General features: G+C 44.4%; 1 protein-coding gene and 2 non-coding genes across 4 annotated transcripts; all 3 read right to left on the bottom strand.

Annotated features, from left to right (window-relative positions):
- Nucleotides 1–3,920: 3,920 nt before the first annotated feature.
- On the bottom strand, nucleotides 3,921–10,381 carry LOC139050119 (carbohydrate sulfotransferase 11-like). Of its 2 annotated transcripts, none has more exons than XM_070526333.1 (2): nucleotides 9,728–10,381; nucleotides 3,921–6,040 (listed from the first exon to the last, which is right to left on the bottom strand). In XM_070526333.1, exons 1-2 carry the CDS (start codon nucleotides 9,791–9,793, stop codon nucleotides 5,039–5,041), a joined length of 1,068 nt encoding a protein of 355 aa, XP_070382434.1. In that variant the 5' UTR covers nucleotides 9,794–10,381; the 3' UTR covers nucleotides 3,921–5,038. The 2 variants fall into 2 exon arrangements, with proteins under 2 accessions (XP_070382434.1, XP_070382433.1); XM_070526332.1 differs by having other exon boundaries at nucleotides 8,793–10,376.
- Nucleotides 10,382–15,192: 4,811 nt separating this feature from the next.
- Nucleotides 15,193–15,265, bottom strand: TRNAA-AGC (transfer RNA alanine (anticodon AGC)). The gene has a single exon. It is a non-coding gene; the product is annotated as a tRNA-Ala (tRNA).
- A 9,928-nt stretch (nucleotides 15,266–25,193) lies between these two features.
- Nucleotides 25,194–25,266, bottom strand: TRNAA-AGC (transfer RNA alanine (anticodon AGC)). The gene has a single exon. It is a non-coding gene; the product is annotated as a tRNA-Ala (tRNA).
- Nucleotides 25,267–26,638: the final 1,372 nt, after the last annotated feature.

Here is a 26,638-nt window from a genome sequence, read left to right as displayed (position 1 = left end):
GGCATTAACGCGTAAACAGTGGGCATTATCCACGCGAATATCGCTTTTTCGGGGCGTAAACGAGCCTCTCTCGGCAAACACGCGACCACAAATGTGCCACTTTAGATTTCAATTGCGATCCCGCGTAACCCTCGATAGCGGAGCAGTTTCTCTCTTTCTTTTGTGGTAGCCGCTCGCTTTCTTTTTGAATGACCCGTGGGCATCATTAGACGATAAATGGCAAAGATAAAATATTAACGGGAGCCATGAGAGTAATATTTCAATAGACACGTGTTCAAGAGCACTCGCTCTGTTGTTCGCTATGCGGCGACACGAAGGACGTGAAAGGATGAATGCCCGTCCCGCCGCTGGCGTTCCATGCGGGGAAAAGTGTGTCGGCTTTTGTCGAATGGGTGTTTACAAAAATATAGCCCGTCCGTGCCCGGTTTTTCGTTCTGCTCGTCGCTGGTACTTCTCCACAATGAATTTTGTGTTTCGCTTCTTTTGGCTTTGGCTTCTGTGTGACGGTGGGTCGCTTTCGTGCGCGGTATTGCTCGGCGGAGATTCTGTTGACACAAGCTCACTTTGCAGACCTTCATTTGCGGCACGTGGATCTGTTATAAATGAACGTTCTTTTTTTGTCTAGTTCCTGTTTATGGCCGTGACCAAAAAGAGACGTGGCGACTTTTGAAAGCTTCTCGTGTTTCCTTTCTTTTTCAGCCCTTTGTGTTCAATTCACCGCCATTAATCCCACCTTTCATTTCAACACGGGATATCCAAACGGAACCTGATGTAGTTAGGTTCCCTGTACTTGTTATACGTTGCTTACGCTTCCTTGAGCTAACCCAATATCCTGCAGCACAAATGCCGGAAGTGGCATGTGCGCAAGAACCAGGAGAAATGAGTGCTCTCGTCATTGCTGCCTCGTGAGAAGCTGTGGGATTGAACGGCTCAGCTTCAATATAGTTCACCTTGTTGTTCATCAATCAAACAACTACGTTATAACATTCGCGTATGTAAGGCCAACGACACATGTTTGAGCATCGTCATTAAAAATCTAAATAAAGTTTTTGTGGGATGTAGGTGTTTCCAAGGCACCTTCGATTAGTTTTGGGCAATGGCAGTCAAATCCACGCTATTAGCACATGCGTCCTAATGTGTCTTCGGTGCCTTGACGGCATTTTGTGCCTAATTAGTGACTGTGGCTACGTGCTACATCATGTAGGGTGATTAGCCTTTCAAGTCCCTTACTTCTCCAAATACTCCTTGTTCATCGAGTTGAAATCAATACACGAGTGTTCCAAGTCTCCACGTTTTGTACTTCAGTGGCTTCCAGCTTATAATGTCATATCTGTTATGATCATGCTCAAATCTTTCTCATCCTAAAGTCAACACTGGCTATCACAAATACACCTTATGCGAATACACGTAAACGGCATGCGCAAAAAGAAAGAAAGAAAGAAAGCCCTGTCAGACGCTTTTAGAAAAACATTTCCCGGAGGTCCTTGTATTACTTTTGTGTTTTCAGATACAGAAGACAGCACCTATAGACGAGACAAAAGGCAGATGACACATATGGGTGCAGCACTCGTATGTGTCGTTTGCCTCTTGTCCCGCCTGTAGGCACTGTATTTTTTTAATTTCCATAGTACGCACCAACTTTAAAAAATAAGCACTTTGTTGAACTACATGTGTTTCATTTTGTTCTTTTGTTTTCTCCATTTTATGACAAAAATTTCAGGTTGACAAGCCTCGTTCGACATGATCATGAGTGGCCGGCACACTGTCGCTTTATATATCTCGAGAAGCTCCGTTAGACGGTTGAAAGCCCGTGAAAACATAACGATAACTTAGAAGGCTACCTTGTGTAGCTGACAGTGCAGCGATGTTTATCGGTCTTTTACAATAACAATTTGATGCCTCGCCGACAGGAGCCACACTTATGTGATTACTGTGAACTGCCTTCACCGACAAGAACGACGCTCAAGTGCTTAACATCAAGCGTTAACTGCCTGCCTGATTTATTTTTGTATTGAATTGCATAAACGCGGTCGGTGATAGCCCTCCGAGTTGACACAGCTGCAGGCTGACGGCTGCTAAATTTAAACTGAGCTTCCGGAGCCTATGAAACTGAGTACGCGGCATTTCATTAGAGCGTGAGGCAGCTGCTTATGACATCTCGTCAATTAGTCAGCAGTATTTCAAGCAGCACGTACACAGCTTTATGCCTGGCGCCCATGAGATGGGTTTTCTTTGATATGACATGCTCGTCAATTTTCGCCCAGCAGGGATGCTGTAAAACAAGGCCGCGTAAGTAACTTCTTCTATGTTTTGAGGCTGGGATAAGTTTGTGGGTTTCGCTATCACTTATGGGTAAAACTTGCTAAAAGTTTTCTGTACAGTCAGTGTCATACGTGGCCCTAATACGATACTATGTTTAGGAATGACTAATCATGTTTTCTTTGATCGTGAACGCAATGTTGTACCACCTCGCTCAAAAACAAGCGTAAGCTAAAATTGACTTTAGATCTGAATTGATTTCTGCCTAACCCCCTTGTTTCCGATTGTACAAGACAGAGGTTCACAGAAAAAGGGAGGCCTGAAGTTAACTATTTGTGATGTCTGAAACATGGCGTCTATGACGTGTCTACCGCTTCCTAATCGCTTCCAGCGAATGCAGTTACCGAAAGCGAAGCCTTCGGTAACTGTAGTGCCCGCCTGTAGTGCCCGAGCGAGAGATGTGACAGGCTGAAATCCACGTGTCGGCAAGTAAACTTGTCTTCGTAAATTTTTGTCGTTGTTTCCGTGGCGAGGCAAGTCCCGTTTGTCGGAAAGTTGGCTGCAGCCTCTGACATTGCTTGTTTTCGACCAGTGTTGCTCCTTTACTATTGAAGTCATGAAACAGCTCTTATGGTTTGTTTAGAAACATTAACGGTTTGTTTCCCTGCTCCATAATGGCACTGCGTGAGTTGCCGTGTGTCATTGATTCAGTTATTATAAGCGCTCAAGGACTGCATGTTTCGAACACAAACTGAATGTTTGTGATTCGAATGAGAGTGATCAACACCTTTAACATTCGACATCTTTTTATATACATTTCTTTATGCTCATTAATGGTCGAATAGACTGTTGTACATTCACAACGTCATGTTTGAGTTCCAAAAGGACCGTGCATATAATAACTGCCTAGTGGCCCCGTTTCTAAGGGGGTACGCTAAGCCACTCTAGCAAGAAAATAGAATACGATGCGCAATGTACTTCTGTACAATATAGGTGGCTGCTGACAAGGTCTGTAGACTGATAAAAACTAAATTCCTGCACATTGCGAGAAACGTAGCCACTGGAGCTTAATTGTTGAGCTACATTGTGGTTTAAGACTTTTACTTCTGCGAATGATCCTTCTACCAGTCGAACGCACGATCTTTCCCTCATTATCGATATGCATATTGTCACGGCTTGTGTAGAATTGCTTTTCACAACATTGCATAACATTTGCTTTCACTGTTACATAACCACGAAACTGTCCTGATCCTCAACGTGTTCAGGCCACGCGAAGTTCATTTTTTTCCATGGTTATGATTGTCGTGATCGCTCTAATTATGCCGTGCATTCATGACTCAGTTGACTAGGCAGCACTTAGGTGTGCTGCTCTTTAGGTGGCATGCTGCGCATAACCCGGTGGGGGAAAGTTAAAGAGTTAGCAGAAGTGTGTTGTTTCTACACTATTCACTTAGCAATACCAATTAAACCTAGCCTAATTGTCACCTACTGTTTATCCGTCTTTTACTTTGCTTGCTGTAAAACACTCATTATGTTCCTGACCTCTACGTTGTGACGCAAGCATCGTTTCTTGCTAGCTAAAAATAGGGGGCTGTTAGAGCGAGAATTCCCACGGTTCCTCTATTCAAGGTTTTTAAGTAATCTCTTCGCAACCTATCCCCTTTTTGACGAGAAGCACGAAGTTTATTAACAGAATTTTAATCAGTTCACACTGTACTTATGAGGCGGCACCAACAATACCGCTTCCATGTAGCGTGACATTTTCAAAAGCGCACGCACATTTGTTCTCAAAACGCTCTTCTTGCTTCCAATAGGAGGCACCCGAGCGGTATTAGGTCCTGTTACTCTACGTTTTTGGCTTGCAGAGAATACCCACGGAATCTACGGTGTAGTTTCAGAAGGTGCACCACACCCGCAGTCCACACAGTGAGCGCCAGTATAGCGTCCACGATTTTCCTCGCCACGGTGAGGTAATATCGCCTGCTGTAAGCAAGCAGGCTAAAGCCCAGGGGGATTGGAAGTTCATAGGGATGGTGAGGGTGGTGGTGATGGTGGCGATGTTACTCCAGGAATGGTTGGCCAGCTGGCCGGCTACTGAGCGTTTTTTTCCGTGTCATAAATAGGTCACCATGAGTTGATCATTAGAGCTTCTCGCAGAAATGTTAGTAGAATGCGCGATATTTACTTGAGTGCTGTCCGTGGTCCTTTCACGAAAACTAACTGTTCTTCACGTTAATGAAAAACCATTTTCTTCTCATGCTGTCTAGAAGCAACTTCCTTTCAGAACCGGAGCGCTTGCGTTTAAGGTTGGCCGTGTTGCTTCTCATCATAGTGCAAAGTAGTTGATAACATAGCGCCTTTAATGCGATTCGTGGGGATGAAAACTACTGAATGATGGTATTTTATAAACTTCTACAAACAAACCATGTCGTACTATTGTAGCAAGGCACTGGGCAGCGGACGCATGAATTGGACGTGTTGAGATATCCCTCTTCACTGTCTACCCTGGGCAATAAAATTCACCGCGAACATATTGTTCATAGTTTCAGCACACATATAGTGCGATCTTCGAATACTCTAGGGTGCAAACATAGGGTATGTTATATGTGCGTTCTTCATCCTTTCACTATAAGGAAGCTGCGTTGTCATTCGTACCGTTGATTTACTTATCAGGTAGAAAAATGCCATTCAACTCTGTCGTACGGACACAGCACATTGTCCACACAACAGACTGACCACTGCGAGATCGTTGCGTTAAACCGCGTGCTTATTTATCTTGTTAGAATGCATCCGTTGGGCCGATGACCGTGTTGAGGTACTCTTCCGCGCTATAACCAAACATCATGAAGTCTACGGCGTAGATACCGTACAGCGCCACCACTTTTGACCTAGGCAGTCGAGAAAAGTATGATAGGGCTACATTCCTAGTGTCGCTAGGTCCCTTGTTCACCCACAACTGAGAACGATTTGTCACTCCAAGCGCACTGTACATTACTGGCACGTCTTCCAAAGTACCCACGAAATCGTAAGGAACGAGGCACGGCTCGCAACGATCACTGTACAGCTGCCAGTGCAAGTCGTACTTGGACGGGTGGATGCTCAGAAGAAGGTCGACGAATTCTTCGAACGTGATGAGGTCTTTCTGCGTGTCCACGTTCTCGACCCCTCTGAAGCGAACCATGGCATCGTTCCAGTACTTGTAATAGAAGTACTTTCCCGTTGGCACAGTACGTCTCGTCTTGTCTTCGAAGAAGGATACGAGACGCTCAAAAGGGTGGCGGACGAACATGACCTTGAATGCGTTGGCCAGATCGCTAACGGTAACATCGTTCCTGTATAACATGAATGGAAGGCCCATGGCTGAGTAGACGTAGAAATGCATGGTTGAATCGGTGTATTTGCCCCTATGGCTCTCGTTCAGGCTTAACAAGAGAGTCTTTAGGCTCGTGTTGGCAACCTTGGGAATCGAGCAGTACAGCACGCTGCGGTTGTTGCGCGGATTTACCGCGTAGAGCAGGTGCTTGTAGGTTTTGTAAATGACCTTCAACGCGCCCGCTGTCGTCTCGTTCATTTTCTCTAGCCTCTTGTTCTGCAGTTCGGTATAACGTTGACAGAATCTGCGCACGCGTTCCGTGAGATCTTGAACTTCATGACTTGGCCCTTGTGTGCTTGTGGCTTTAACAGTTCTGTGCTCCTTAAGTGTATTGTCAGAGACCAGTGGCTGACTTCCTCTAGATCGAGAATCGTAGACCCATCGGATGGAGGTACGAAATCTTGGGAGCTGTCAATAGAAATAGCATAAGTGCAATGAGGACGTTGGTCACGCTGTTTTGGACGTGAACTTATCTTAACAAACCTGCTAACTCATATAGCACCCCGTACTTACTTATTATGCCCTATTACACTATATTCAAGAACTTTATAGTGAAGTGTACGAAATCAGGTAGCTACATGGTTTGGGCTGTAAGCTAAACGAAGGTTCCTGAACTGCAGTTTTGCAAACCTTTGATGTTATTATGCCCTTATTTTTATTCATTCAACAATTAAAATTTTCTGGAGAGGCCATCGACAAACTATACTAGAAGAGAAACTTGGGCGAGTTGGTGGTGATTCATGTTTCGGAAATTAACAGCGCAAAACAGACAAGGACAAAGGAAAAGAAGAACACGACACTGGCGAGGACTCACAAGCGTGAGTCACATGCATCAACAACCTATTTGCAAAAGTATTGGGATAACTGATACATTCATTCCTTGATAACCATAGCCCGTGTAAATATGCACGTTTCTTTTCTGTACTTCCCTTTCCTATTCAGGATTTCTTTAGCTATTCCGCCTTTTCTTCTGCAAGTAGTACATGAAGCAATGTAGCTGAAATGATCATTGGTGGTTCAAATTGCTTTGTCCTGTTTGGTCATTATCGGCGCTATGATTTCAAGATGAATTTTACCGTATGACATTTCTTTCCTATATTTTCCTTCTTCGACTATGGCACCAAATATTGAACATGTCTCTGAGTCTTCGAATGCTTAACCTATAGGCTTCACATTCAGGTCTACTATTTCCCCGGGGAACCATTTCACCCGCCAGCCACCTAATGTTATTGTTCAGCGCAAGACTTATCTGCATGATTTGCAACTTACTTTAATGCTATCGTTGAGTCTATTGTTCTTTACGTTCTTGCTGAACCTTGTGTAATCAGATTGCGTGTGCGACGCTACTAGTGTCGTACTTTCAAAAAGGTTTGTGAGCACCAACGTTTACGCTGGAACCTTCCGCGAGTCGTGCATAAAGGCCGACGCGCCTGACTCTCAGATCGGATTTCGGCTATCGCCTACTGTGCTTGCCGATATTGTTGTGCTTTGAGTGTCACTTGCTTTTGTAGGCACAGGTTCTTCCAATAAAAAGTTAGTTTCATGATTAACATTTTTTTCCAGCAAAGCTTGTATTGGCGAACAAGATTAGGTGGCGAACTGGTGGCGAACCCAGTTCCTCCCAGGACAAAGCAGCTGCAGGAAGGGGCGGTTTCATGAGTTGACAGCTGCACCGCGATGCCGGAGCGTGAGTCCAGCAACGATTCCAGCTGCATAGGCACGCGCTCACGATAAGCGCGCAAGCAATCAGAGCCGTTTCGCTTCAGCCGGGGAGGGAAATCGCAGGAAAGGAAAGTCGCGTGCGCTGCACCAGCTTCGTTTTTGTTCAGTTCACTCGCGGAAAGCTGATGATACGGCCATGCATTGTGCGTTCTCCCGTGGAAATGGCAACCTTCGACGAGCAGCGGCGAGAACTCGCCCATGAAAGGGCTCACCGTCGGCGCGCCGATTCAGCCGTTAGAGCGACCCGAGCCCAGGCAATCCGACAACAACGAGAAGATCCCGAGTGGAGGGAGTTGGCGTCCAAAGCAATCCGCCACCATTACCTTACCTAACTGCGACAAAGGTCAGGTGCACGCAGGACAAGCTTCGCTTACACCAATTTTCCAGTAGGGGAAGGCTTATTCATTCTTTTGCCATTGCGTGCTTCACTGTCACTACAACGTGGCAATATTGAGCCTGCTATAGATAAGCGCCTGCTTATCTATTTCCTTTCTTTTTTACTTTAACGAATGCGGTAAATATATTCGATCGAGTGACAGTTTTCATTTTAGTGTGACGGCACTCATGACATCCCAATTTCACGTTTATGGTAAATCAACTCGTGCGTCAACAAACTTTACATGTACTTTTTGCACTTTGTTAAGGTCTCAACTCCTTCTAGGCTGAATTTTCTTCGCCTGATGATAAACGTTCCAATTGCAGTTAGAAACAGTGATGTACGGGTTAAGAACATATAAATTTACTTTAACACTATTAGCTACCTCGGGTGAGATTTGTAGGCTCGTTTAGACAAAACTGAAATGGGCACCAAGCACAAAGCAACGCCTTTATATCGGCATGGTTCCCCACTGAACAAATTAAGACTTGGCAGTTGAACCGTGTCACCTCTTACAGCTGTCTGTAAAACAGTCGGTAATGCAGAAATGACAACTTCAGTTTATGCCCCTGTATGGATCAAGCCGCATGTGTGTTTTGGAAGGTTCGACCAGGTTGGTAGCACCGTGAGCAGCGCGTTATTTTCTGAGTCAGAGACGAGTTTCCCTGTGTGTCTTCTTTTGTCCCGTCTTTTAATCGCGCTACTGTACACCCCTTGAAGATGCATTACCAACAAGCCCCCATTGCAATCCCCGTGAACGTCGACAAGCTAACGCGTTTTTTTTGCTGGGTGACTACACATGAGATCATATTAAGGATCTCTCGCGGTAAAACGCTCCGTTTGAATTCATGAACTCAGATTCGGTATTCGGAAAATAACGACCGTAGGCTAAACAGGTTGAGGAGGTCTTCTGCTCCTTTACTATACAGAGACAAAGAAACAACGTACAGAAACACGGGAAGCTGGTCGCAATCATGGTTGCCTTCACGTGCAGGAGAGCGAGTAATAACCCATTGAAAGTGAAGTAAAGATGATAAAACAGTGTGTGTTGGTTATTCCTACCTGCACAAACACGGTCGTGAAGACGAAAAGACATCCGCAAATACACAAGCACGTGAACGTCAATCGCTCACAGCTCGGTGACAGTCCGCTCATGTTTCAATAAAAAGTTCACTTCACATCTCAGAGATGGTCACGCAAGTGTACTCGAAGCCGCATCGCGTTCAGGTCTTCTGCACTATTCATAATTTCAATAAGGGATCACCAGTATGCTGCGCACGAACGAAAATGCTCACCGCGAGCTTATCTGCACGAACACCCCGTGATCACATTAGCAACACTGTCGTGGCTTCTGTCGCAGCGTAGTCGCTGGCGTAAACTTGCGAATAATTTAGTCCACAGAGGAAGTTGCCCGTTGGGCAGGACGTCTCCGCAGGACACGGTCCGCGCCTCAGTTCACGTTGTAATAAATATCACTCCATCGCCTGCAGCTTTCAGCGCTTACACCTTGCGGCAGATGTCTTCTGCGGAATCATAGCAGAAGCGTCATTTCAGTTGGCAAGAGCCGTAGCAACGCATATACGCGAGACTCTCGGCACCACAATAACGCGAAATATTAATTTACCTTTTAAGTGACTTTCATATCACTCGGGCGACTGTTTTTCATATTTTGCTTTGTTTCTACGTTCCACCCGACCTCAGCCATAAGCCCATCCTTAGCTCTGTTGACGTCTCAAGTTTTCGGAAATTAACGTGATTAGAAGTCAACACGCAAGAATTATCATAATGCACCTTGCATACTGCCCTTGCTGTCGGTCGGCTCTGAAATATACCAACAATTGGATGCTGTCCAGCGGTGAAAAAAACATACACCCCGTCGTTAACACAATCTTAATATCACTCTTTCATCCCTTCTGTCCGCTGTTCTGGACCACGTAGGCGTGCATAGTCTAGACGGGATGCAAGAAACGATCCACGATAGGATTTGCGCACTTTACCAGCCGACTGACTTCCCTGCTTGGTTCTTTGCCCTGGAGTCGGGAATTTCCTAGTTTCTCTTCCATCGTACAGCTCACCACTCAGCCGTCAATGCGATAGATCCTACGTGCACTTCTTTGTCACACCCGTAATATTGGGATCTCGAACCACACACAGGCACCCACGATAAACATGGTCCAGACCGGCAGCCACGCTTTGGCATCGTCTACGAGGTCGACCCACACGCCGATGGGATTCGCTGTAGTTCTTGCTCCGTTCTTTGGTAAATACTACGTGTCCGGCGTAGTCATCACAAAGTGTCTTCCGATGCTGTTCTTCGTAGAATCGTCCTATGCATTCGCCAGACGGTAGGTCGGGCGCTCATATTTTCGGCCCTGTTTCTTCAATCCGCATGTGAGCTGTCATCCCGGGTCTCTATCAGTCTGTCGGATGCGGGGCAGACGCCTTTTACTGCTGCTCTGCTGTCGAGAGACAAACTAACTGCTTGAGGACGTCTCACTCGGATCGTGTCCTAGGATCAAGTGACGTCGTCTCCGCAGGTTTCCCTCGAGATGCGGCACAAATGACCACGGGCGTGCAACTCCGTTATAGCTCGCGCTATGCCTACAGCTGCTGCGGCGGCCGCGGCTGCTGCCGCTGATCTCCAGCATGTGCAGCCTCTCGCGAAAAAAAAATAAGCGAGGGAAGAAAATGGTGGCAAAACATCTCCTCGTTACGTCTAGGAATACTCACACACACACGCACGCGCGCGCGTATTCCCTCTCCTTCCCTCTTACCTGTCGGAGACTGATGCTTTCTGGCCGAGCCACTTTTGTTTTCTTAGTTCTCTTCGCGCACCCACGCCCTTCGCACCCAAGTCTGAGAGGTTTATTTATTTTTTTCACCCGAAAGGACCTCCTGCCGCTCTTCAATAAAGAGCCGTCGAGCACGCCCAGACGCGGTCCTCTTCTCAAAGAACCCGGCGTCATGCTGCGTGCTGGTTTACCGTACGTCTGCATATATTTTTCTTCTCCCCGCTCGCGTCTCGTGTGTCTGCCGATTCTGCAGAAATCACGCCTCTTTGCGATTGCTTCTCTGTTCGGCTACGTTCTCATTTTCTGGGTAGTTTTCGTGCGCTCCGCCGTGCGAACGAGACAACCTCTTGGTTGTCCGACGGGAAAAGACCCCTCTTTGGGAACGAAAGAAGCGGCACTTCCGTTGCAATCCTAAAGCAGCCGGCGTGCGGAGTGTATAGGTGAATCTCTTAGCAAGGCGTTTGATTTACGCATGCCACTCTGCAGGAAGGCGCGCGAGTCCAAGCCCGTCTTCTCCTATAGCGACGTCGTGACCTCGTGGTCATAAGCGACGGTGCGTAAAAGTTCGTCTCTGGGGAAGATTCGCTCGCAGCTGTTCGATCGGAACTATACGTGGAAGCCATTGCACCTCTAACCCAGTTCCTCAATGGTTTGATAGTGAGAGGAAACTGGGTTCTAAGAGCAACAGAGATAGCGGAAATAATAAAGCTGCAACCCTTTTGTGCGGCCCCTTTATGTACATTTATTTATGTTCGCTATGTGTCTCGGGGGAGTTTCACTGCGTGAGATGCTTTTACGAATGCAGTAGTTGGCTGCCTCCTTGAAATTTGTGACGTCAAGGATAGCATTCGTGGAAGTGCAGTGGTGGCTCCACAGTCCAGAAACTTTTTGTATAAAGATTTTTTTATATGAGACGGAACGATGCGATGGCTCCCATGTCTTGAGTAAATTACCCTCCTGCGGTAATATTCATCGCTGAGAGAGGAAGCTCTCGTCTGACTCCAGCAACGTATTTCACTGTAGACGCACTTCTGTAGGACTGTCGGGATGCATTGAACGACCAAGGCTGTGTCGAGTGACCCATAAGTAAATCTACAAACTGCGTGCTTTTATTCAATGTATACTTCGCAGGGAATTCTCGTGAAGCTTCAAGCACATCTCCTTCAGCTACTGTGTCGACTACAACTACAAACTTTTCGGTTTCGTGTTTATGCGACTGGAACAGATAACTAAAGAAAAGAAACGGACATAGCGGCCACATTCATAGGTTATTTACGGTTGTACTTTAGCGAAAACTACACACATTTTATGATTGCATGCGCACATAAACTTTTATGTTACGAACAATAATTTCATGCTTGAAGGCATACATTTTAGGACGTGCAGCAACTACCACATCATCCAGAGACAAAGCGACGTTAGCGTGTGCACGTGATCGTCGTGCTTCTTTTTAGTTACTTTTTTAAAGCCATAAATATCAGCTTGACGATACCCTCCAAGAAGACTTGACAGTAAGCAATGATGCTTAGAAACACAGTGCAAGAAACAAATTAGAATATGGGTTTTTACGCGCCAAAACCAATTTCTGATAATGAGGCACGCCGTAGTCGAGGACTCTTGAAATTTAGACCACATGGGATTCTTTAACGTGCAGTTAAATCTAAGTACACGGGTGTTTTCGCATTTCGCTCCCATCTAAATGCAGCCGCCGTGGCCGGGATTCGATCCCGTGACCTCGTGCTCAGCAGCCCAACACCATTGCCATTGAGTCTTATGCAGAAAGAGCCCCGCATCTGAGACAGCGAAGGAAGTGTGGCCAACATTTCGTCAAGCATAACGAAATGCACGACACTAGTTCTGCTTCATGAAAGCCTCGCATAACTATCTTCTGACAGCAGGAAAAAGAACGGATAAAGGACGAGGCTAAGGCTCCAGCGAAGCGACCGAGTGAAAACGTAAACACACGTAGTTTTATTTTTCCTGGAATTTTGCAAACGGTTCGCTTTTTTGCGAGGTGTCGTGAACGTAACATTTGAATACGATGAAAGAAAGTGGCAAGTGAAACTGTCTAAGGCGCTTTACCTGCGTTTTGACGCGCAGACAGCTGCGACGGCGCTTTGAGACTGCTCGCATCTGCGTAACATAGGCTTGACGCCGAAATATGTGCAAATTCTGCATCGCATCTTAGACGCTCGGATGTCACGACCCCATATTTTGTCCACGTATGAAAACATGTCATTTGAGTGGGAAGGCGGCATCTAAACGAAGATCTAGCCATATCAGCATAAAATTGGATTTCGTGCAAATTCTTTGGCGATGTTCAAGTTGTGCACTGTTCCACTATAATTAACCAAAAGCAACGTGTCTGACTCGTTTTATGACTATGTTTTTATCAATCAATCAATCATTCAAGCAATATTATTTTCTCTTTGAAAGAAGCGGCCCGCACTAAAATCCACAGTGGCTCGACTAAAGGCCTATAGGATTATGAGGGCAGCTTTCGCCTTTTTACAAGCCTCTTGTCTTGACACATGGGTTCAGAGATGCCGCAACGTAGTGTGCTCGTATATCATCCTGATGTAACTTGTACAGCATCGCAAAAGAGCATCGTGCAAGCGTCGACCGTACGCTGTGTCAGCGGCTTTGTAGCGGCGAAGGGTGGGGAGATCGGTGACAGTATGTGCAGGCGTGCAAGGCGATTTCCAGTTTGAGTGTCAACTGCTCCCCTGTTCACTTTAGGAGGGGCCTTGCCTCTACAAGGCCGCTGGCGCGCCGTGCGCTGTTCGCTCGCGTGAGAATATGATATTAATTTTTGGGAGGCTGTACACTGTACAGGCCCTCAAACCTTTTCAATATGGTTAGCAAATCTTGTTGCTGGGCTAATTGGTTCATGCTGATAAATGAATACTGGTGACCGCAGTTTCAAGACGGGACAGTAGAAAGACGCCGACGCACAGGACAAATGCTTGTGCTGTGCGTCGGTGTCTTTCTCTTGTGCCGTTTAGAGACTGCGCTTACCAGTATTCATTTATTTTATTTTCAATATGTACTGTGAAATAATTACGTAAAAAATTATCCATCATAAATATGAATTCAGATGCATGCAGAGACGCATGGAAGTGAGAGAAAAAGAGAATCTCTTTAATTAATACTTACGCTCGTAACATACGAGTCTCTAATGAGAACAGACTTGAAAATTGATGTTCTTGAGTTTTCGTCGGTTCTCACAAGTATATAAGCATCATCCTCATGTTCATCGTCATCACTGCTACTATACTACTGCTATTATTATCTCTACTATTATTAATTACTACTATTACTACCACTACTACCACTACTACTACTACTACTACTGCTACTACTACTACTACTACTACTACTACTACTACTACTACTACTACTACTACTACTACTACTACTACTACTACTACTACTACTACTACTACCACCACCACCACCACCACCACCACCACCACCACCACTACTACAGCTGCTACTACTACTTTTGTTTCCGGTCTCTCTTCCTTTGTGCCGAGTAGCATGCCAGAGCTAGTTATAGCTTAGGCTGACCTCTCCGCGTCTTTGAAATTAAGTATTGCTCTCTCTCTCTTGTGACTAAGCGTCGCTTTAGTGTTAAATCAGTTGTATATGACTTCCTTCCTTCCTGCATGCGGGCGATGATATAGGGAGGAGCAATGTATCTTGTGGAACTTTGTTTACTTTTGATTTTGTTTCCGAGTTAAACATCAGCGAGTGTTTTGTCTGAGTTTCGTCCATCAGAAAGGTTCACCTTTCTGATCTCGTACTAAATGCATTCCGGTGTGGGCGACAATAATTTTAATCTATGCGAAACTGACAGCTATTAAAGGCATCCCATGTAGACATTTTTTTGGAAATCATGTGCTGCCTTGTATTTGAAACCGTATACCTGGATCACTAAAACCAGTAATCACCCAGTCAGGACGAATTTCTTGTAATCGACCAAACGATCAACCCGTTACAAAACTAGTAAACACGTTTACGCTCGTCATTTCAGTCTGCAGGAAGTCCTAAAGTTGGTCAAAGAAAGAGTAGCTTGAGAACAATGCGCAAATGGAGTGAAAAGAACAACTACAGTGAGCACTTCTCCCTGTAAGGAGTTGAAAATATTTGGCCTTTTGGGTAATCAAGGCCTCAAATGCACAAGATTAAGTGCGACAAAGCACAGGAACTAAAATAGAATGCTTGGCGAAGTTATACGGAAAGAAATATTCGATTTACATCCTAACGATGAACGAAATCTAGGGGATGCCGAGATATAACAGTATGCCTGCTACCTAATTCCATGACTCCTGTTTTCGAATTGAACAAGCGACTTCTTCCAGACCACCGGCAACAAGAACTGATACAGAATCAAAAAAGAAATTATTTTTATTCGGTGTTGTTTATTCTAATATTTGTTCAGACGCGCACACACAAGTGCGCCTCTGCGTTTATGTGTGTCCAAAGCCTGTACTGCCCATTAGTACTATGAATATCATCAATAAATTGATTCGGATGCCGACATTCAAGCTCCTGCGTACACAGGAGCTTGAATCCTGTGTACACAGTACATTTTTATTTGATAAAACTGTAGCAACGGTGACTCTAGCATGACGACAATTTGAAAAAGAGCGAAAAAAAGATTGTCGTGGAGGTGCTGGGTATCGATCCCAGTACCTCTCGCATGCTAAGCGAGCGCTCTACCATCTGAGCTACACCCCCGGACGCTGTCCTGTTCTACTGGAAGTGTCCTTGTGGTTCGTAACCTTGGAGTACTCGTATTCGAACAAAGTGGAACAGCGCGACCGGTTTTCTGACGAGCAACTCACACCGGGTGTGGTGCCATCAGTGGGGCGTAAACGAGGCCTTTGACTGCAGTCGCGTTACCGCCATTCTCCCTTCCATTGGGAATTTTTATTTCTGCAGCAGATAACCAGTTTCCTCCATTTTTAGTATGAACTATTATGTTCTGTTTAGGCTCCTGATAGATCTATCGGTTCGATCACTCGTGATGCCAGAATTGCTTAAATGAACGCTATAGAGAAAACAAAATATGAGCTGCAGTAGCAAATTACCCTTCTACAATACCAGAAAAACCCCTCTTACCGTAAGAAGAGCCCTAGTGAGCCAGAAAAGATGCAAAAACGAACAAGTGGCGACGTCTCCTTGGAAGATCCCGCAGCAACTTGCTGTGACGTCATGGATTTTGACGTAGGCAGTTTGAGACTTATCGTTAAGGATGGACTGCCTTGTACTCTAACGAAACCAACAGCTGAATTCGCAACGTCACACTGATGCATTAACGCTGCAGTCTCGGCAAGAAATTAAAACAAAATTGCCTTTCTTTCTTCTCTAACGTTCAATCTACATGCAGCGCATAATTTACTAAAGTAAAGTTTTTCAAGAATATTTTGATGTAGCGGTTTTTGTTGTATGGTTTTAACCCACTGACGACCAAGTATTACTTACGCACGCCATACCGATTATTCTTGGCACATAGTGGTGCCACGTAAATTCTGCTGCCACGTCCTTTATAATGTTCAGCGGTAATAAATCCTCGATGAATACGAAGAAATAATTTCTATTTTTAAACTGAACCAACACTTTTCAGTTCTGAACCCGAAGTAGAAGTTGGATTCATTTTTGAATGAAACAGCTTCAAAAATTCAGACATTGAGAGCAGCCACCGAAGGTTTCAAAATCCCGCTTGCTTTAATTTTTTCGTCTTCAGGACACTCTGCAAGGATGTGAGTGTCATCACCTGACTCCTCACTAACGTCGCTATGAAAGATAATGTCGGAAATTTCCTCATCGCCGACCACTTTTTGTTGACACCTTTCCACAGATGAAAAATGCGTGCAAACATTCTATAAATGTCAACTACAAATTGAAGAAAGTAGTGTATATTGCCGGTCGCGCCATCTATGAATAGGTTTTTAAACCGAGCATACCTCGCACCCGCCGGATCGACAGCTTTGGTAATGATGTAATGGTAATGATGTAATGGTAATGATGTAATGGTAATGATGTCCTAGTCGTTGCGCGCTGCTATTCGCCGGCTGCGGTAGCCAGTTGGTTTAAGGAAGTAATAGCATTACTTTAACTGCCATGGTAGCTTCGTGGCTATGACATTGCGCTGCTCAGATTGAGTTCGCGGATTCGACCCGTGCAGCGGCGGCTGCACTTCGAGGGGGGCGAAATGCAGCAGAGCTCTTGCGCTTAGTTTAAGCGCGCGTTAAAGAACCCCAGGTGGTCAAAATGATTCCGGAGTTGCCTACTACGACATGCCTCGTAATCATTTCGTGGTTGTGGTACTTAACTTCTCATAATTTAACTTCTTTCTTTAGAAGGCTACGGCACAGCGCTTGCGATGGAGAGCCCTTCCATTTCTTCCGCCGCCCTCTCCCCCCACAGCCACCTAGTAATTTAGTACCCACCTAGAGGTGAACGGCGAAAGCCTACTCTTCTTCCTCTTATCATTCGCCTCTTTCTCTTTGCCTCTTCTCTTTATCTTCTTTCTTTTATTCATTACTGCTCACTACTAAGCATCTTTAGTCATTTGTAATCAATTGCGGTCATTACAAGCCGTTGTGAGACATGTTGGTCATATCATAGTCATTAGTGGTCATTATTAGTGATTACTGCTCACTACTAAGCATTTTTAGTAATTTGTATTTGTAATCAATTGTGGTCATTACAAGCCGCCGTTAGACGTGTTGGTCATATTTATTTATTTATTTATTCAAAATACCTTACAGGCCCGAAGAATGGGCATTGGGTAAGGGGGGAAAAATTGACACAGTATAAAGAGCAATCAATTATGCAAAATTATACAATTATACAATGCTTTGTTAATAAAAACACAACGAAGGGTCAAGTTTACACCAAGTACATAATTCTGAAAAAGAAAAAGAAAGCATACAAGAAGCAACACAGACAAGTTTTTTTTTCTTTTTTTTAAAGTAAGAAATGAATGTTTATGTCGTGACGGAATTTTTCTTTGTTAGCTTCAGCTACCAGGATATCGGGAAGGTCGTTCCACAAGCGGATGACACGGGGAAGCGCAGATGAGTTAAAAGCGTCTGTTTTGCCGTAGATGCGCGTGAAAGAAAGATGATTATGCAATCTTCGTGAGGTGAAGGGAGAAACTTGCAAAGCTATTGGTGATGGCCTCGGTCCGTGAACGTACCTGTGAAACAGCAATATAAGTGCTACATCACGACGAGTGGTCAAAGAAGGAATTGATAGATTGTTTTTAATTTGCGTTATACTTTCGTTCCAGTTGTAATTTTGTGAAATAAATCTAGCGGCTCTATTCTGAACTCATTCTAGCATAGTGGTTAAATAAATGTAATGAGGGGACCATACTGAAGAAGCAAATTCAAGTTTAGGGCGAACAAATGTAAGGTAGGCTAATTTGCGGATATTTGTCGGCGTCATACGGAGGTTACGGCGTAAATATCCCAAGGATCGGGAGGCATTTCCGCAGATATTGTTTATATGTGTAGTCCAGGAAAGGTTTATTGTCAGGGTTACGCCTAGGTATTTGTAAGAAGTAACTACAGACACAGGATTGTTATTAATATAGTATGGAAAGCTGGAAAGGAAATGGAAAAGCTGGAAAATCCATGCTGGTTTGTGAAGAAAAAGTTATTATTCTCTAAATGATTGTAAATATGGGAGGTGATTATATGCTCTAGCATCTTACAGCAGATGGAAGTAAGTGAAATGGGTCTGTAGTTTAGTGGTGAATATCTATTGCCAGATTTAAAAATGGGAATGACCTTCGCGATTTTCCAGTCTTGGGGAAGCGTTCCTGTCGATAACGATTGTCGGAATATATGAAATAATAGTTTACTCTTGACAGATATCGTGTTTTTTAGTATTTTTGAGTTTATATCAAGGTAGATGTACTGGTAGCGAAGGCTCCATAGACGTTCATTGGTCCAAAAAATGGCGGCTCGTGGGCACTCGAGCGCCCCCTGGATTTTGGGGGGCAAACTACGCAAACGTGACGTAGAATGACGTCACGCATACGTATGCTTTTGGCGCGAATTATAAAGCGGTCTTTCTGTAGAGTCCGCGTTTTCGAGCCCGTACCTCTCGAAGGTTGCTGCCTTTCAGCGCGCCCCAACCTTTGCCAGTCAAATGTGCTCGAGTTCCTGCTAGTTATGGCCTTGTTAATGTGCAATTGGGAACGCAATGAAAGTGACTAGTAAAGGAGGGGCAGCATAGAAAGGCAGCAACACTTCCAGACACTGGCGAAGCATGCATGATTCGTAGTGCAAATACTGGTGCTAGTACTTTTGAGAGCTTTTGAGTACAGCAAGGTATGATGCACAAAGCACTGGCTCAAGTGCACAGTTCGCAATAGAGTGTACGGCAAGTATGGTTTTCGTAGTTTCATATTCATTGTTTATTGCAGCAACCAAACAAATACAGTCACAAAGCACACCCTTGGCACACAAACAAAAAATACATGTCACAGGCAGCACAAGCAGTATTGTTTAAGTTGGCTAATCATCTCAATAGTCACAGTGCAGATAGGAAAAAGCCCTGAAGTGCCACGAACGTTGTCAGTTAGGAAATTGAAAAGTATAGAAAACAATGCTACGACAGCTTCAATTGAAGCAAACATAACATGACATAAGTAGGCGCATCAACACAGACCATAGAGCATACTGGGATTATTCTTCACATTTAATTTCTTCAGCTGAAAGAATATAGCAGGTGCGTTTACATCTGCAAGGCAATGTTAAAGCCAGCTTTAGCACCATCCAACGTGCTCAATGTAGGAGCAAATACCATACATTGAGCCGGCGTACCATCTCCAGAGTACTTCTAGTCGTTAGCCGGATCAATTTGAAGTAATTTTACGTCAACAAAAGTACACATGAAGTACAGCGTACAGTGAAGTGCAAGGACATTCGCGGGGCAGTAAAGCATGTAATCAGTGTACTGTACGCTACAATATAGCCAGATAAAAGTCCAGCGCTGTTCTGTTCGTTGCGCTGACAAAGATCCTACTAAAAACTCAGATGCAACTAGCCTGCTAAAAGGTGGCCTGGTAGCCAGTGGTGCCGAGTGGTAGTTATGATGACAATGGTTGATTTAATTATACCTGCCAGCACGCAACTGCAGGGGGGGCGAGCAGGTGGAAAAATTAATCCCAGCGCCACGGAAACTAGGTTAATCCATTGCCTAGAAAGTCTCCTTTCAGAGGCATTCGCTTTATCGGTATGGCGTTTTATCTGACAATATTGCACAAGTACATAGGTGACACTTGAACAGGCTGTACATGGCATAAAAGTACCCTAAAAGAGTGACATAGTGGAATGAACGATGAAAGATGCTACATTGTTAAACCATTGCCCCTGTGAGCAACCGCGTCACATCCTAGCAAATCAAAATACACAAGTAAAAAATAAAAGAATAAAAGCAGGCTGTGAACCAGAAAAAAAACCCTTTGCAACCGTTAAACCAGACTAAGCTGATTTGTTGCACAGGCTGCATAATAGCCTGCAACTTCACAAAATATTCAGCCAACAGCTCAGGAATTGCATCTTTTTCATCTGCTTAGCCTCAGTGCTTGCTTTGTGGCTTTCCGTTTAGTAGTTTGACTGTGCAGTTCAAGATTTTTTCTGCGTGCAAGCCAATGCAGCCTCACCCTGACGAACAAGGCAAACAAACCATCATAAACGTCATCACCACACACAGTCAGCCATTTTTCTACCTTGGCATGAAGCAACATGCACAGATCATGCCCTACTTGTTCTTTTCCCACAATATTGGAACTAGATGCGACAAAAACCTGCTCGCAAGCATTGATGAAAGCTACAAACGAGGGTGTAGGAACTGACAGGCTCCCAAAGTCACCTTCTCCAGGATTTTTGACACTTAAGTACAAGAGAACTTGGCTCTGATCGGCAAAGGCGGCATCCACGCTGTCGCAGTGTACCACGGAGCATCGTTTCTTCACATGCCGCAAGCTCATCTTGAAATGAAGCGCTAAGCGCTTCAAAAGAAGAGCGCGAAGCGTGCAAAGACGGAAAAAGACTTCGCACTGGCCGCACGCCGAAGGAAACGACAAAACCGAGAAAACTGCCGCAGCGGTGCAGCGGGCTGCAAATCTTACCGAACGGTGACAAAGAAGCGACGTGCAAGGACGACGAAAACTTCGCAAAAGGAGCATTTTGAGACCGGCGAGCTAAATTCATACGCTTTACCAGGCGCGCCATCGCAGACAGGTGGCGATAATAAATCGCTTCGTAAGCTCCCACCACTGTGGCCGGGTTAGCCGGGTATCGAACCAAGGCCTGCAAAGACGCGCTGTAATGCACCGCACACTCATGAATAGGGGGCAGGTCAAGAGTGTTGCAAAAATACAAAATTTGCCAGGTTTTAATAAAATGACTTACCACTTTCATAAAACAAGGTGCTAATATATTTTTTTCTTTTCTGTAGGCAGATTACATTCCAATTTTGTAGCTTTATCATTTCTTTATATGAGTGTTTTGCCCCCCATCCTCTGGTTGTGCTGCAGTCGCGCTAAACCACTTTTCGGCCCAGCCTTCGCCACCACTTTAAATCCGCCTTGTTTATATCGTCAATGCATGCTGATGTGGACACTTTCACATTATTTATAATGGACGCGATGCCGTCGACACTAATGTCGATGGGCTGTAAGAAAGGGTAGTCAAGATCAGCTACCTCAGGCACGTTTGAGTCGTCTTCTATGGTGTATACTGATGAAAAGAATGAATTGAACGCGTTTGGACAGTCATAATCTGGAATGGGAATGTGGTCGTTATCATGCAAAATGATGTTGCCATCCTGTCGCTCCGGACACACTGATTGCCAAAATTTTTTTGTTTTATTTGTGAGCAGAATGGCAAATCGTGCGAAAAGTACTTATCTCGGGCAGCGCGTACTCTGGAGCAGTAGCTTTTCAAGAAGTCGGTGTATTTTTTCCAAGATATTGGAGTGGACGCGCGTTTTGCGGACGCGTACAATCGTTTCTTTTTATTTCTCAGTTGGTTAAGTGACTTAGTGAACCACGGATTGCGTTTATCATTTGTTATTTTAATTAACGGAACATGTTTACTAACCAGTGTTATTAGCTTGTTTTTGAACAAATCCCAGTTATCTTGAACTGTTCGGTTACTGAAACGAGGAAGTAATACACTAACAAGAAATGTTTCAAGTTCAGCGTTAATAACACTGTAGTTTCCTCTGTTATAGTCACGAATTATCTTAGTTGTGGTACCAGAAAAACGGGACGGTACTTTAAGGTTTAATTGCATTAATTTATGGTCACTGAAACCATCTAAATATGTTATTTTTTCAACAGTATTAGGGACCGTTGTCAATACTAGATCTAGTATATTGGAATCACGAGTGGGTTGACTTACGATCTGTGACAGGTTGAAATCTAATGTTAAGGCAATGAAGTCTGAGGAAAGGCGGCAGGTCGATGACAACTGCTTCCAGTTTATGGAGGGAAGATTAAAGTCGCCGAAAAGAAAAATACTTTCAGCCGGACAAGCCCTAATGGCGTGAGTTATGCTGTTTCGCAGGTCGCTAACAAACAACACACTTGAGTCAGGAGGACGATAACAGCAACCTAACAATAACTTTTCAAAACGAGTCATGCACGCGACCCAGACAATTTCTAGGTTAGTGTCGGAATCAATTAAATAAGATGTTACCGTCTTCCTGACGCCTATAAGTACGCCTCCCCCTCGTTTATTAGTGCGATCGCATCGGTAAATATTATACGTGGTATGTATGGGACTTATTTCATTGTCTGAAATGTCAGGATGCAGCCATGTTTCCGTGAAGATGATAATGTCAGAACCTGTATCGTCTATGAAAGAAGAGACTTGACCGAGCTTGCGCACCAGGCTTCGAATATTAGTAAATGATATTGATAGTGACGGTATGATCCGAGGTTCTGATGCCTGATGGCAGTGATGGGTTCGAGTGCTATGCTTTAGCTATCTGCTCAGCTGTACTACTGTGCTAGTGACGCCGTCGTACACGTAGGTTGTGTCATCTATGCGCATTCTGTCGACGCTGAGCTTGAAATATTTTTTTTTTGCCTTCTCGAATTCGATCAGTTTTCTTATTGCTTCTCGTGTAGCTGGGGAGAAGTCTTCTCGTATCGAAAATCCGGAGCCCTTAAGTTTTCGTGCAGCTGACAAGATGCGTTCTTTATCCTTGTAAAAGGTCAATTTTGCTATGATCGGTCTCGTTTTGTTATCGGCGTGCTTGCCTAATCTGTGCACCCTCTCGAAGTGCGTGCTTGATAGGCTTAAGTCAAGTTTTCCGGCACAGAAATCGACAATTTTCTGCTCCGACGCAGCCCAGTCCTCTTTTTCGTTGTCCGCTATGTTAAAGAAGAGCAGGTTTGAGCGTCGCATTCTATTCTCAGTGTCATCGCATCGTGAAGAAATTGTGGCCAAGCGATCAGATACACCGCGAAGGATATCAGCGCCTGCTGTTGTAACAGCCGAATTTCCGGATGCGGGAGTATCGACCAGCGCGGCGATCTTGGCGTTCAGCAGCTTGATTTCCCCTTCAGCGGCCTCCTGTTTTTGTTTCGAAATTTTTAGTTCAGCGAGTAGTGTTACCTACTCGTTTTCTAGCTTTTGGAACTTGCTTATAACTGACGTATTACTGGCTTTGACACTAGTTAGTTGAGAAAGCAAGTGTGAGTGCGCTTCTTCTAATTTCCTAATAGCCTCTAGTGCAGCAGCAAAAGCTTCTTCTTGAGCCTTAGTCATTGGTCCAGGATTAGTTTCAACGTCTCCCGACAGCATCAGTGTTATAGCAGACAAGGCATAGCATATTTCACACGCAAGAGCCAAGAACTGTTTGAACACATCATTCAGGTCTCGTGGGCACGACACCACCAACAAGCCATAATTACTGGATTTAACGCAAGCAGCACCTTTCAGGTAACTAACCTGAAAAGGCAACGGACGTAAGCCTGCCATTCTGGAAGTGGTGTCGTGCCCAAGCGAAGCGGCTGCCAGCTGACGTTTATGAAGGCAGCCGGTTGCGTCCACCGTAGTCGTGCTGGATCCATGTTGCCAGATGAGCTGGCTGGTTGTGTCCAAACTTGGCGCCTTGCGCAACCATGGCGGCCGTGCTGTAAGCGGATCCTCTGCAGCAACATGGCACGAACCGAGCAGTCCGGAACACACGACCCAGGTGAGCGTCATCTGAAAAGGCAACGGACGTAAGCCTGCCATTCTGGAAGTGGTGTCGTGCCCCATACAAGTCATAGCATATCATAGTCATTAGCAGTCATTACAAGTCATTTCAGTCATTATTAGTAATTACTGGTCATTACTAAGCATTTTTAGTGATTTCTAGTCAATTGTAGTCGTTACAAGTTGCCGTTAGACATATAGGTCATTTCATAGTTATTACTGGTCATTACAAGTCATTTCAGTCATTATTAGTGAATACTCCTCACTAGTAATCATTTTTGTTTATTCGTAATCGATTGTGGTCATTACAAGCCGTTGTTAGACATATTGGTCATTTGTAGTAATTATTAGTCATCACAAGTCATTAGTAGTCATTTTAGTCATTAATAGTCATTATTAACCTATACCAATCTCTATTATAAAGTTATCATTGGCTAATTGTCACCATCAATCATTTTTCATTCCTTAATCTGTCTTCATTTGGCGTGATGACGCTTCGGCGGACACTCCGGCGGTCAGGTCTACTGACAGAAACTTCACCATGAGCTTAGAAAGGCTTTCGCCTTAAAACCGAAGATTGATGTATCGAGTGACACGTCTGTGACTTTTGTACTGGTTAGAAAGCTCCTTGTCATAACTTGTGACATGAAATCACAAAGCCCTTTATCTTACCTTGCTGCTGCTCTACTGTCTCGCGGTTCTGTGCATGTCTTCCCGGAATCGTGCGCAGTGTACCGCCAAGTTTTGAAGGCATAATAAAACAGTTGGCGGGGCGCTCGTACTGATTGATTGATTGATTGATTGATTGATTGATTGATTGATTGATTGATTGATTGATTGATTGATTGATTGATTGATTGATTGATTGATTGATTGATTGATACGGGAACACTTCGGGACGTGAAACACGTTACAGCATATTCATATCCAACTGCACAGAACGCTGCACAGCAATTGTTAGAGCCGCAAACATTTTTGTCGTCAGGCATATGCGACACGTTTATCACGTCATTTCGACGCAAAGATCTAGGAATTAGGAGTCGTACAAAAGTACCAAGCTTTTCCAGTCACGAGCGACCACGGAATCGACGAAGGGATTGTGGGTTTTCATATATAACGCTGTACGTTTGTATGGCTGTGTTTCCAATTTACTGAACTTGTTATTTCGTTTACATTGTGTATTTGAAGCAGTTTACCTGAACCTTATTACTTTTTTTTACTAATCTACGCTCCCCTTTTACTAGAGCTCCTTCAGAGTTAATAAATAAAAATGGTTACGAAATTGGTGATTTATTATTTGTTGTAAATCCAGCAGGCCGAACCCCAGGTGGTCTAAACTAACCAAACGCTCTCCACAATGATGTCCTTCTCAATCAAACTACGGTTCTAGCAATCAGTCGACTTGACAGAAAAAGAAATAATAAAAACTGTCGTGGAGGTGCTGGGTATCGATCCCAGTACCTCTCGCATGCTAAGCGAGCGCTCTACCATCTGAGCTACACCCCCGGACGATCGGTAGCGGCAGTGGTACCGGTTTTAAAAGCTACCGCGTCGTACTTTTCAAGGAAAGCAGACCAGCGTGTAAGAAAGAACCGGTCCGCCGCCGTCGCAAGCCAGCCTGACGCGGCATCGCGCGGCGTTTTAAAAGGACTCTCTTGATTGCCGTTACACTTTCGGGACAGCTGTAGCGTGTAAAAGGTTGACGTGTATCGCGCAAAGTAAATTTTCAAGTTTTCTGTAGAATCTGACAGAACCTCGCCTACCACATGGACACATTCGAGCACTAGGCACTTTAGTAAGCGAACCGAACGTCGTGTGAGTGAACTGAAGGTGAAAATACCGCCCTCGTTAACCTGCTTACATAGGGGAAAATGCATCATCATTGTTGATAGTTGGCACCTGACGTTCTAGTATAATAGTTGGAAGTTAGAAATGTATATGGAAGTAATCACAATGAATTCATCAGCATAGATGACTCACCCGGTTTTATAGCATTTTGAGGGAAAACAATATGTGTAATTATCCCAGGAAGAAGAGTAAGCAATGAAAAATGATGATAGAGCCAAAGTGGCGTCGGCCTATATAGATACACAGGGACGTGACTGTGTGAGATCCTAATGCCAACAAAGGGATCGCGGAATGAACAAATCATAAAGAAAAATCTGATAAATACAAGGTGACCTAATGCGGTTATTTACCTTGGGGGTTAGAAGACAACGAATGCAATAATTAGTTGATTGTATACATTCAGCATCTTCCAATGTTTTTCTTGGATAATCAACATGATTTTGATGTCAGTTACATTGTGCTAAACAAGCGGCAAACTTTGCCGAGGGGTTTTTGAGGAGAGCATTTGCACTGTGCACGTGTCGTTGCAGCACGCATTCATTTCCAATAAAAAAAAAAGATGTCAGCCGAAGCTCGGCGCATGGTCTTGTCGTTTCGTGTGTCCCCTTCGTCTTCGTTGTTTGCATTTTAGTAACTATGAGTCCGTAGCAACTAGCCCTATCCCTGTTCTCGTAAATTCAATGAAGATGCTTCAATGACAATGATTAGCAAGCACTCGAAACAGTTCCATGAAAACAAACTTGGATGTCCATCTCCACTCATTTTTCTGCGATGCATATTGCATGCATTCAAAAATGCATTCTTTCACCAATATTCGCTTTTCATTTATTTGGAAGGCTGTGTTAGGCTTCATACAATGCATAATACGTACTTATCGACTAGCAAGCAGCATAACGTCGGATATAATCCTTCCCAAGTATCGCTTTGTGGTACCAATTACGTAAAATGTGAATACTTATAAACTATTCTTCTTTCTTTAAATAAACTTCCAGCGATAATAACAAATGTGCAAAAATGCAAATGGACGATT

Source organism: Dermacentor albipictus, chromosome 9 (genome assembly GCF_038994185.2).
Source record: "Dermacentor albipictus isolate Rhodes 1998 colony chromosome 9, USDA_Dalb.pri_finalv2, whole genome shotgun sequence".
Taxonomy (NCBI): Eukaryota; Metazoa; Arthropoda; class Arachnida; order Ixodida; family Ixodidae; genus Dermacentor; species Dermacentor albipictus.
The sequence above is the reverse complement of the archived record's forward strand: the minus strand, read 5'-3'. Positions and strand labels throughout refer to the sequence as shown.